This window comes from Sylvia atricapilla, chromosome 1, assembly GCF_009819655.1.
Source record: "Sylvia atricapilla isolate bSylAtr1 chromosome 1, bSylAtr1.pri, whole genome shotgun sequence".
In the NCBI taxonomy this organism is placed as follows: Eukaryota; Metazoa; Chordata; class Aves; order Passeriformes; family Sylviidae; genus Sylvia; species Sylvia atricapilla.
The window spans coordinates 101,718,105-101,731,041 of NC_089140.1; the positions used below are offsets into that span (position 1 = coordinate 101,718,105).

A 12,937-nucleotide genomic window follows, 5' to 3' on the forward strand; every position below is an offset into this window, starting at 1 on the left:
CTATGATTCTGTGATTCTATGACCTCACTACTGGCTGGATCAACACTGGATCACAAAATAAACACCCACTGGAGGTAGCTCAGTATTTACTAGATTTAATCTAGAAAAGAGTCTTAGTTGGAGGCACTCAGATGCCAAGAGATATTAAATTAAACAAAATTTTATCATGTATGTAATTATTTATTGAGCTGAGAATCCATACAAGGTAAACAAATGTTTACACTATCATACAGTAAGCATTTCCAGGGCTTAATAAAAATGATTGTCACTCACTGTGCTTCACCAAAAAAAATCATTTTAATGAATAAATAATTTGATGAAATCAAAAAATATTTACAATATAAACAAATGAAAAAAGCTTTGGATATATTAATCTGAGCATCCTGTCTTTTGAATTTTGTAACTGAATTTCTATCAAGATTCTCTCTCTGAAATGGTACAAAGTGGATAGAAATTACAACTCAACAAAATTATCATGATTTGGTACATGTCTTTCTGTTAGTTCAGATAAGCTACATATGATTTGTTTATTATGCATGTGTTAGAATACAAATATAACTAAAAATCATATATTATCAAAATGCCAGACAGCATTCTCCACAGAACAGAAATGTACACTAGGCTGTGACAATAACCGAGAATCACAGGCAACGAAATGTAACAGAAAAAGTACAAATTCCTTCATAAGAATATAATTGTGCTCTCTTATTTACCAGAGGACTATGCTGCTTCACCACATCAATGGCTGAGTATGAGTACGGTGTTGAAGGACTGCCACGTGGTTTGGTGTAGGCTCACAGGGGTGCCAAGCAGCGGCTTCAGAGTGGGAATCGGGCAGTGCAAGCGTTTTTATAAACAACTTCTGCGGCTCTTAAAAAGAGCCAATTATACAAAGCAGTAGAAGCATAACACTGAGAAGTCTTCATCTCATTTACACAGACATCATGAAGTGACTTGCTTTGTTTGTGGTAGTGAAAGGAGGAGATTTGTCTGTGCTGTTTAGACAATCAGCCAGAATTCAAGTATTCTAATGCCACTTCGTAGCAGAATTTGTATTGATCCTGAAAAATCAAAAGAAAACCACAAAGTCAGCTATTGAAGAAACTTAATTAAAGGGGTCAATATTTCTCTCCTGTTAAAATTATTTACTCTCAGCTGTTGTCAGTGGGAACCAGTTTGCAAATCCAATTTCTGTTCAGATAAGAAAATCTTTATATTAACCAGACAATAGACACTATACATAGTAACTTATGGCACTGCTCGTGTTAGGTGAGTATTTAGCTGCTCTAATACACTTGTATGAGAAAAATTGATAGCATGTAAGCAAATTGACTTGAAACCCTTCTGTCATCTGTCAAATGCTCATGTAGTACTTTATGAGAATTGGAGTTATTGAAATTCCTCCCTGGAAATGTTTATCTTAAAATAAACCCAGTGTTTAGTACTTCCCAAACTGAAACTTCTATTTTGATTGTCATTCAGGCACTTGCTACATTTCAGGGCAAGAGTTGCTTGGTCCTCTATCTGCAGCCCAGATCCAACCCACAAGATTGTGCAATAGCCCTGTGAGATGGGGTAAGCTTTTAGGTGCCAGCCTTGTGTTTCGAACACAGGCATGCTGGTTTTATTTGTAACTGCCTGGAAACAGAGCAAGTTCCAGGGAGATCCCCTTCCTGAGGGATGCAAACCCACTTTGCATCTTTGGGGACAAAGGGCCATGATTTGGCCCCTTTCATATCTCCAGTGGAATGGAGAGATGTTTTTTACCGACCTTTGTCCACTCTGAAACTTTTAAATGGTGCAGTCGCTGATGACGTCCCAGTTTTATGTGCATACATACCCTTTCCTGTTTCCATTCTTGCAATATTTAAAAATACTACAAATACTTAAATGAAAAAAAAAAAAAAAAAAAGGCTGAAAGAAATAGTAAGTGCAGGTTCCCTGAATCTAAGGGGTCTGGCTTCTGAAAATCCAATCTATTAACACCTGCCAGTTTTATGACTATTTCTGTTACTGAAATAACAGAAGTAAGTGTTGAGCCTCTTTTGCTTATGCACTTTATTCAATTAATAAAGGATAACTAAGCACATATTGCCATTCAGGAACAACAACAGATATAATGAGCTGACAGCACTCAACCTTGCCCCACATCATGAGTAGTAAGATCTTCAGATATATTCTCTTTTCACTGAAGGAAATATTTTAAAGGATTAAATTTTTTGGCCTGTACTTGTGATTTTGGTTCACATTTTAGCTGAGAAGAGACTCCACTTAACATGTCATATACTATTAATATAAAGATTAAAATATAATTATATAAAATTTATATAAAAATATAAACTGTAACTAAAGACCATAAACTATTAATAAAATCAAAAAGCTATTAATGAGCATGGACCATTTCAAAGTTCTTTTGCTGAGAAATGTCACATGATAAGAAAACAAGTCTTAGGTGCACATATAACCTAAGTGATGAGTGAATTGTATGTGTGGGTTTAAAGTCCTGCAAGGTTCCATAAACTGCTTGTGTCTTCTTCAAAAGAAAAGAATAAAAAAAAGAAGAAAGGAAAGAACAGAGTATTATGTAAATTCCTTTCCTGCTTTTATTGCATATATGTTTCTAAATAAATGGAAATTGTTCTATAACTACATAACAGATCAAAACAAGAGATCAGCCACTCATCCATTTCCACTCTTCCATGCTCATTTTATGCTGATTTACGGATCCAGCAGAATAACTGTCATTTTCAGTAAACTGAATACCTGTCTTAAAGAGCAGACATATCTTATTTCCTACTGTGTTCACTCACTAGTGTCCTTTGTACATTTTTATTATTCACTTGATGGTGGATATTAAAAGTCTCTTTAGACTATCTAGCTTCAGAGAGGTTATATTTAAATTTATTTTCTAGGACTCCTGTGGGTAGGCCAAATAACATTTATCACCAAATGCTTTGGGCATTCCATAATAGAGATTTTGCAGTATCATGTGTTGTCTTTGTATGATAGCTGAGAAAATTCATAGATTTCTATACTGTAGGGATGTGGCATTCAGATTTTTACACTTGGAGGAAAACCAAAGGTTGCAGTGAAATTAAGAAATGAATCTCTAAGTATGGGTGGTAAAGACTGCCTTTTATCTAGTCAGAAAGTGCATGACATGTATTGATAAAGCAGTCTTAAAAAAAAACCCAAAACCTACTTTTGTGAAATAATGTCATGATTTTGAGCATTTAATCTTTTATCATAAAATTTTACAAGGTAGATGAATATTACTGTTCTTCTTTTTCCTATAGAGAAACTGAGGCAAAGACACATAATATAAGAAAGGTCGTAAGGGATAAAGTCAGCAACAAGATCTGGAAAAGAACTCAAGTGCCTCAATTCCCTTTACCACGAAGCAATCTACATGGAAATTGAAACCTGGCTAATTCAAATATTTGTTCCTATGAGGTGGCAAACCACAACTGAAGAGATTCTAACTCTGCTCAGTCAGTGCATTATGTGATAATGGGAAAAATCCTGGTTGTTCCTTACCTTTATTCCTCCATCTGTTAAAATAAGGAAAACAATACTGGCCTCCTTCACAAGTGCTTTGCAATTTTCTAATAAAAAAAGGCCCTACAAGGCTTTTCTATGCCTTCCAGACATTCCCAATATCCCTCTCAATTTACTAAAAGGTACTTTTACATCTAAAATAATATATTTAGCTTTTTTGGTCAAAAACATTCTCTGCTGAAAAATGGAGACAACTGCCTGAAAGATCTATACCCGAAGAACTGTCACAAATAGAAATTTATAGGGAGCATTTTCTTTAACTGTACATCTACACTGGTAATTTGCTTTTTATTTCTGTAAAATAAATGAATAAGAGATCAGCAAGTTCTGTGGACTCAAGCCCTAGGAGAATGGAGAACAGCAGGACTGCCAAATCCCTGTCTAAACTATACTACCTCAATGAAGTAGTAGGACATTTTTCTTAATACCTAGGAAATAAAATTGTATGGTTCTCAGCATGATGATTCTCCTCCTAAGAATATAAACTAGAGGAAAAGAAACCAACCAAGCTGCTGCCTCCCACCACAGTGGAAGTTTGATAGTTTCTCACTGACACAAGACTCGCAGTTCACACTGTGGGCTCATGGTCCTGTGGTGCTGCTCGTGAACTCCCTCCTTGCTTTGCACAGCTGACAACATCTGGCCTTTTTCCATGTGCCTGCCCAGAGCTGGGCCTAGGGGAGGGTTTGGAACTTCAGAGGCAGGCAAAGAGAGAGCACTGGGGGATGTGGTGGGAGGGTGGGAGTCATTCTCCTACAGCAGAGAGGAGGCACAGCATCTATCCATGTGGTGGGAAGGTGGATATCCCTGCCTACCTGCCTTCACCTGTGTGTGAAAGTCTCACTCTTTCTGCCTGTTCCCCAGTGTGTGTGTGTGTGTGTCACACTCAGCTTATCTGAGGGACTCCTCTCCTAAAATTACAGGAGGTTGGACCAGCTCAGTAAGATGTCTCCTGCCTCACCCCAGGCATGCTATAGAAAAGCTGCTGAAATGACCCCACCTTGTTTAACCAGAGCTTGCAAAATTGGCTCTGATCGGGTTAACATCCCTGAAAGTGCCCAGATGCTGCTTCCTCCTGCCTGTGATATTAAATCAAATGCAGCTGCCTCTTAAGCAGCCACCTCTGCAGCAGGATGTTGTAAAAGTGTCTTTTATAGCCCAGGCTTCAGAACAGGGCATCACACTACACCCATCTCCAAGTACAAAACTACACACTGGAGTGTAAGAACCTGCTGGTTTAAGCTGTTCTGCAGCTCTTCTGGCAGAGCAGCTGGCACTTCAGCAGTTCTCCATTTAGGAAAAAAGCTCATAAAACATCTCTAGGAAAATAATTGCACATGGCCCCTTGTTTCTGAACTTCTTTAATCTTTCTGTGAGATAGAGCAACCATAATTAAATGCAATATTCTGGATGTCAAACTGAAATTCATGGCTTTGATAAATATTAGGCGATTAAGCTATTTATAAAATATATAATTTGAAAATCTGGCATTTAATTTTACATAACTATTATTTCTACCATGCAAGGGCCGCTCTCCACTCAGTTCAGCCTGCTAGAAAAGAAAATTAATAAGGATGTTCATCTGAAAGTTTAAAACACTTAAAAAATTCAAACGAACAGAGACAAAGTCTCCTTGGGAAGAAAGCAGTGTAAAAATACTCTTACAAGTGAAGTGACTTCATTATCCCCTTTGAAAATGACTTGCTTGCTTTGTGAACAACTCCCACTGCAAATCCTGGAAATCTTACTGACTCTTCTGAGAAAAGGAACATTTTCTGTTTAATGGTGCAGTTAAAAAGCTCATACCAGAAGGTCCACCATGTTAGGCTTATTATTCCTCAGTGTCTTCACAGCATGGAATACGTCAACAGCCCTCTGATGTCGAAGCATTTCACAAACAATACTGATTGCACAAAACGTCCCACTGCGGCCACCTCCATTCCTGCAGTGAAAGTGATAAAATGGCTCAGTTACATTGGACTCTGTGTCACAAGCTTGTACAGCAACACGGATGGCTCCAGAAGGCACGAGTTCCAGCAGGGAGAAACCACAGAACAGTCCTGGCCTCAAAGGCTGCCGAACTCTAGGCAAAACATGATTTTTAATTGGAATTAGCATGCTGAAAGATCTCAAAGCTATGATTCAGAAGTCAGCAGGCTGACAGCCTGGAGGGAATCGAACGGCTGAGTTTTGCACCACCCTTCAGTGAACACTGAAGACAGCACAAAGAGGATGCTAAAATAAGGACAGAGTACTTTTAGTTTCAGTTCAACACTGCTTTGCACTGTAAACACACACGGCTGCAATGAGCATCAGGCCTGGAAATGCCACTGAGAAAGCAAATCTTGGAGTTCTTTTATTCTGATTCTGGTGCTTTCCTCCTGGACACAAAGGCATTATGGAGGATCTGCAAAAGCACTAGAAGTCTCATTTGTGGGAGTGCTGGTGGATGCGCTTGGTATGGCACTGGGTGATGCTGCCCTGTCCCCCTGGCTGATGATCTTAGCTCCTAGCAGCAGAAAGAGGGGCTGGCTGCCTGGCAAGGACTGCTGCTAAAGGCAGATGTATTCCTCCTCCAACCACAGTTATCAGAGGATGAGAACCTGAAGTGAATTGCTAACAAAGAAGCCAGGCACGAATGTTCATATACGCGATCAAATACAGTATTTAATAATACTTTATCCCTGGTTATTTTTAATCTTCAAGAGAATCTCTTTCTTTCTGGAAACCCCATTATTTCTACACTTATTCTAATCAGAATCTTTAGGCTGTGCTTCACTGAAAATAATAAACCTTAATAATTACCAGAGTGCAGACTAGTTAGGTAGCAGGTCTTTCAAACAAGCTTTGCAAATGGTTGATTTTCAAAGGAAGATACAACGTTGCACATCTGTCACATCCAGGCACTATGAAAAGAATGCTCTCTGCTGCCAAAACAGTGCCTGATATTGTGGGATTGTTTGAGAATTTTAATTAAAATAAAGTCATTTAAAAGGATTATATTAGAGCTTTTTCTTTCTTTACTGCCTGGAAGTGACGCATGTGTGATGTTGTACAACTATTTAATATCATCAGCCACCTCAGAGATAACAGTAATTTGCACTTCAAAAGGGTCTTTTCAGCTAAAGATCTCAAAACATTAATTAAACACACTGCACAATGCTCCTTTGATGAAAGTATTATTATCCCCATACTACAGATGGGGAAATTGAAGAGCAATGACTTGTTCAAGGTCAATGATAGTGGGAGTTATTAATATACTCTTAGATTTTCCTCCATCATTCTGACACAGGGTCCCAACTTCTGAACATGGCTTTCCTGTTAGCAGGTCCCTTCTCCTTCATGGCAACATCTTTAAACAGACGTTTAGAGGAAGATGAGTACAACTTCAACCACTGAAGACTCAGTCTCAAAAGATCAGGTACTTCTGACAGCAAAGGCACGTACAAGTTTTAAACACCACCAAAAGAAGGATGGTGGCAGAGTGGAGGAGAGTCTGCATCAGTGGAGCACAAAGTCACAGGAGGACAAAAATATATACCATTATTAGAGAAAGGTAAGGCAATTACAGGATCATCGTAACTGGTCTATCACGCCACTTTTACTCCTGTGCTTTATGCCTGGAAAATGAATCACCCCTCCAAAACTACTTATTTCTATGCTCCTTATCTCCAGAAATAAAAGGTACATTGTTCTGAAAGCACATTTTTGATTTACTGTGAATAAATATGCAACTTTCCCATTTGCAAGAGTCACTGGACATTTTTATATAAAATAGAGTTAACTCGAACCCATCATCTTTTCATAGGGCTCTAAGAAAGGACAGATGGGGAAACTCATGAATCTACATTAAAATTACACAATTCCTTTTGCATTCAAAGCTTTTAAATCAGCAGTTGTATTATTTATTCAGTTCCAGATTAGACAGATGCCTCTTCACCTCGACACAAATCTTTTAAAGCTTGGCACAATTTCTGTGACAGTATTCCCGCATTTCTCTCTTCCGTTTCCAGTACTTACAAGCAATGTACAACTGTGCGTCCCTCTCCCCCGTTGTACTCCTCCTGCCACTTATCCACCTGGCGGATGAGCTTCAAGAAGGAACGTTTAGAAACAGGAGTGTCCCTGTACATGGGCCATCCCAGGAACTGGAACTGCTGCACCATCCGATAGCCGTCCTGGGGCTGCAGAGATCCGGATAAAAGCAGGAAAAGCAACAGGATTTTTTTGGGCATGTAATTTAGGCATTTCGCATCAGTGAGGGAAGTTGTTCAAGCAGGCAATTGCTGACAAACTGCTAATGTCACTTCAATTGCCCTTGAGGATTTATGACTTTTAAATTCCAGTGGAGTTATTAAAACGAGAGTCTTTAAACAGACTGCTATACAATAAGCTAAAATATACCAATAACACATCTGCCAGATCAAGCAAATAATTTATTAATATGATAGGAGGAACTTGGTAGGAAAGACAGAGCTGCAACATAACTTCAATTATATACTGTTTTGATATATAAGCTTCAGAATTTTTAAGAACATTTATGCGTTTCTGTCCTTTTTTTACAAGAAAGGTCAAAACCTCTCAAGATATTTTGAAGCAGGAAACATTAGAAAAACCAAACGGAACTCTCAGATGTTTCTGGCTTATAAAAAATATCTAACTACATTTTATTTTATTGTGTTCTACTGCAGCAGTCAGAACCCCTCTGGTGAAACGTTACTGAACAGTTGCTTTATGGTGACTTAAAATAAAAAAGGAGCACAGAACTAGTGATAGTGGCAGAAAACTACATTCCTTTGAAAAGGGCATAATAAATATGCACATGAAAACTGGTTTTGTAGTCTAGAGTTTGCCACTTCTGTGCAAAGTGAGGGCATTTTAGTGCCACTCTTAAAATGAGCAACACACAGAAACGTTGACATTATATTTTATTCCCTAGAGTAAGAGTTAATAGGGAGGATGTAAGCTTAACCTGATACAGGAATAAACCAAACTGGATGCAGCATGAGATGTGCTCTCCAATTGGTTTTGTGTGCTTTATGTCAAAGTCTGGAATCTACTGATTTCCTGTCCAGTTTCTTTCAGCTGATGGCCTCTCTTCCCAAAGTAGATAATCCAGACCCAGTGCCTGCTGAGGGTCACATTAATAATGCTGGAGGCCGTGTTTTTTACATTGCCATGTTTACTGCAAATTCCAGGCCTTCATAGTATTAAAGAAGTATTTGAAGCTTTACAATCTGCTTCCCTGTTTGGATATTAACTTGTTTTTGGTGTCTTGCCCTGTCCAGCGAGCTACCAGGTCCCAGGGAAGTTCTTGATTATTTTTGGAAGGCAGTAATGCTTTTTCTTAACTACAGCTTTTTGGTGGTAGATAAGAGACCATTGCAAAGGTTCCCTGGATAGAAACAGGTCTGTAGTGTAATCTTTTTTCCACTCAGATTGAAAGACATGCCTTGTTTAGTCTTCTGTCAACTTTTTGAGAGCATAAAAGCTGGATATGAGAGCAAACTGCTTGCCCTTCTGAAGAGGTTACATATGTTATGAAGTGTGGTTAGCGGGACAGGATCTTCACTAAGAGGCTGGGATTGCTACTGAAAAACATGACTACTATTGGTGTGCAGCTCTCTTCACGTGAGACAGGATACAACAGGATGGCTAATTTCAAACTATTGAAAACAGCCCTGATTTCATCATTTTTTGGCTATCATACAATCTGAATACTGCATTTATTTAATTTGCATTTAACACACTTGAAATATGTATTTAAATATTTTTTTAAACTTATATTATACACAGAAGGCTTTTTTCCCCCTCTGTGACTGGGCGTGACACAGTATTGCGCCATTGCTTTCAACTAAATAAGCTGAATGTGTGAGTTTAGCTTTCATTTTTATGATTTGAGTAGTCCCAACTTATCTACTGAGACAAAATCGTTTTGCAAATAAGATCCTTACCCTGGCTGCATTATAAATTCGGAATATCCGGCTGATGATGTCTTCTTCTAAGTCAGCTGATACAAACTCCACCTGAATAGGGCCGTGCCGGTGGACTCCATTCTCTGGCCAGTACTGAGGACAGAGCTATAGGACACCATGGACAAAATGAACACAGTTAATCACCTTGGATTTCATGCTGCCTCAACATATTTTTCTGTATTTTAGTTTGTCATACATGCAATACTGGAATTCTTGCACAGTATCTTTATAAAACACACGATGCACCAAGTTCGGTTTTGAGCGCTTTGCTTTAATAATGCCTTTTTATGTACCCAACATGCTGCTTCTTGCTACTGTACTTTCAGTGTCTGGTGTTTGGAGTAAAACACTTCTAACACTCAGTGCTAGTTCTACAATATATAATGATGAGACAGGGAGAGGCTGACAAATATTGTCGTATCTTGGAGACAGTGGAGGCTAAAGACCAAAGGCCTGGGATCTCCAACCTGCCTTGAACAGTTGCTAATAATTCAATCTGCATTAGAATGCGTGATTTATACTAGGAAGTGCACATCAATTCTCAAAACTCAGGACTTAACTTTCACATGCATTTCACCCGTGACTGATGATATTGGCTAATAACAGCATTGCTTTAACCTTTCAGAAATTTCATGAAATTGCCTGATTTCATCTTATTAGTGACACCTGAAAATATTAATTATGTTTTCTTCAGTTCTCAGAAAAAATTACTTCTAGGTATCTAAAGATCACAAAGCAAAATTACCATTATCTTCCATGGCTTTAGTGTCTAATAATATGACAATGGCTTAATCCAGGAACCAATTACCATCTGTGTTGAGACTTTAAAGATTGAATCAACAATTTGCAAGAAGGTTTTTGAAGCTAGAATCTGCCTGTCCATTCTTTTTCATGAAAATCCTAATGATTTTTTTTTTCACAGGGATATTTAGAGCAGTTTGAGCATTCAGCTTTTGTAAGCATTCACCAAAATTAAATATGAACTCATGAAATTTTGTTTGCTTGCAGAAGCATTGATGTCATATTTGGAACTTTTTATTTCATTCAGTAAAACAGCTGTGGTCTTCATTCTGCTGCATTGCTGTTGGTGATCCAGAGCTGAGCTGACAAATCACATTTACTCCAGATGTTGTTTTGCATTTCTTATAATACTTAGTCCCCAACAAAGCTGTTTTCGAGATGATGACTACATTTTAGGAAAACATAATCATTTACTACACCAATTAAAAAAAGAAAACAGGGTCTGATTTGCAGGAGATCACTTTAACAAGTTAAACCCAGAAATTTTAAGTAGGAAAATACATTTTTGGTTTTTTTAATCCCCCTTATGATTTGGTCTGCTGAGACAACTGCTTCCAAATATTGTCTAAGCCTTACAGAAGTTTTTATTATGAAATATGCTGGTGTACAGAATAGCAAAATACAACGCATACAACTGTTGCAAATGCCAGTGCTCAGATCATTTAATGTGCACAGTTTAGTACACGTTTTTCAAATACACAGGAATATAGTTCTAACAGATCTCTGAAAAATGCTCAAATTATAATAGGCAGCGCTGTTTGCTGTGGCTGTTTTAGGAAGCTAAGATTTTCAAGTTCTAAAGAAACCCAAAGCATTTAAGTCTCCACATTTTGCATGCAAGTGATGCTAGCGACTCTCTTCAAGTCAGAGTCACTGTGAAGGGCTGAATTTCATTTCCCAATAGAGCACAGCAACCCACATAAATGGTAATATCTAAACAGAACTGTAAACACTTCATATATACATAAATAATAATCATAACAGTAATTATTAATAAATCTGAATGTAATGTGTGTTTTTAATAAGCTTTGCCCTCTTTCCACTTCTGTTTGTTCTGAGGGTTTTGAGATTTATTCCTAATGAAAAGATTGTTACTTGCATTAAGAGGTAAAAGGTTTAACATACTGCAGAGGCAGGTGCATTAACTGCATATCCCAATAGCTTTTAAATCCTGTGAGGCTAATAAATGCTTGGAATAGCCATGCCCTATTGTAAATTCAAAACACAGCCAACAAATTAAAAAACACTCTGTTCAGCAGTCCCTAACAGTCTGTCTCCCTTGAGTCTTTCCTTATTCACTCAGAAAATAATCTTAGATTCATGAATAGAAGTTTTGTCTTTCATTTCTATTTTTCCTCCCTGTAGACAGAGCAGGGCTTAGAATCAGAAATACAGTCTTTAAAACAGTGTGTGGAATTCCTGCATGTTCCTTTGAAAGACCAAAAGGAAGATTAATATCTTTCAAAAACAAATTTTACATGTTAAAAAGAAAGAGGAAACATTTTTTTAAGTACATGCAATACTGAACAAGGCTAAAAAGATTCTTTGTCTAAAAGATTAAATGACCTGCAGTCTGCTCTAAAAAATTACAATCACTCTTAAGCGATAATTAATGAATATTTACATATTAAGAAACCAGATTACCACCACATTATTCCAGCAGAGGGCTGGTGCAGTTTGTTGGAACTAAGGAAATTATATCTTTGTAAAAACTTGGAATTGTGCAGTTGTGAGCCAGGCTCTGGGACACTTAGTGATTAATCCTTGTGATTAAATTGCCAACCAGTAGCTTCGGTTTTCCAATTTTCTGAACAACATGTACAGCATGTGCAACTCTTTTGTAAGGTAATTACATTCCCCTACACGTTTCGTTGCCCTCTTTTCTCTTCCAAAGATGCTTCGTCTCCAATCTTCAGTTCCTTTCTCCTAGCGAAGTTCCTATCTCCTTGCTAATGACAACATCATTTTGTGCAACACACAACACAGATTTTCACACTGGGAACATCTACTCCCTGGTTAAGAGACCAAGCTCATTGACCAGTTTTAGGCAGGTTAATTAATAGCTGTTGGCTTCTGTTTATGACTTTGGCCACTATAGCATGTTTCAGACTTGAGTCAGAATTCTACAACCGTAATTTTTGGGTTTTAGCAGCCCTTCCCAAAACATGCTCTTTCAGAATAAATTAAAGGTGCATACATTTACTTGTGTGTGCACTAACATTTTGGTGGAGAAGCTGTTGATGGTCAGATTTATTCCTCTTCCCCTATGAGTATCTATCTGCAAGCTACAAATCAATGTTTTAGTGTGTAAGTATTTCATGTTGTTTTCACAAAACTAATTACATCCTCAGGCTGTTCTGAAATGCTGAGGCACCAGCACTCCTCTTTTGAAAAAAGCATTTTTCTGGACTTACTTGTGCAGGATCCACATCATTCAGCATAACTACTGAAGTGCAGTGATAATCTAGGACCAGTCTCCAGAAATCTTTGACAGTATTTGGTAAGGGATGCTGTGTAACTATAAAAGCTGATGGTTGCTTGTAGCTCTGCAAAGAAGTAACAAGATGATGAGAAGAATGGTAAGAGAGAAAAATCCATTTAGC

The 12,937-nt window shown here is 37.8% G+C and overlaps 1 protein-coding gene across 7 annotated transcripts in view; it reads right to left on the reverse strand.

The window, feature by feature from the left end:
* Positions 1–273: 273 nt before the first annotated feature.
* Positions 274–12,937, reverse strand: part of PTPRM (protein tyrosine phosphatase receptor type M) — a 440,879-nt gene continuing 428,215 nt past the window's right edge. For all 7 annotated transcript variants that reach the window (XM_066329240.1, XM_066329214.1, XM_066329205.1 and 4 more), the window contains 5 exons: positions 12,749–12,880; positions 9,513–9,638; positions 7,579–7,742; positions 5,365–5,500; positions 274–1,061 (listed from right to left, as the gene is read on the reverse strand). In XM_066329240.1, coding sequence (XP_066185337.1) covers positions 1,008–1,061; positions 5,365–5,500; positions 7,579–7,742; positions 9,513–9,638; positions 12,749–12,880 — 612 coding nt within the window. In that variant the 3' untranslated portion in view covers positions 274–1,007. The remainder of the gene's footprint in view (positions 1,062–5,364; positions 5,501–7,578; positions 7,743–9,512; positions 9,639–12,748; positions 12,881–12,937) is intronic.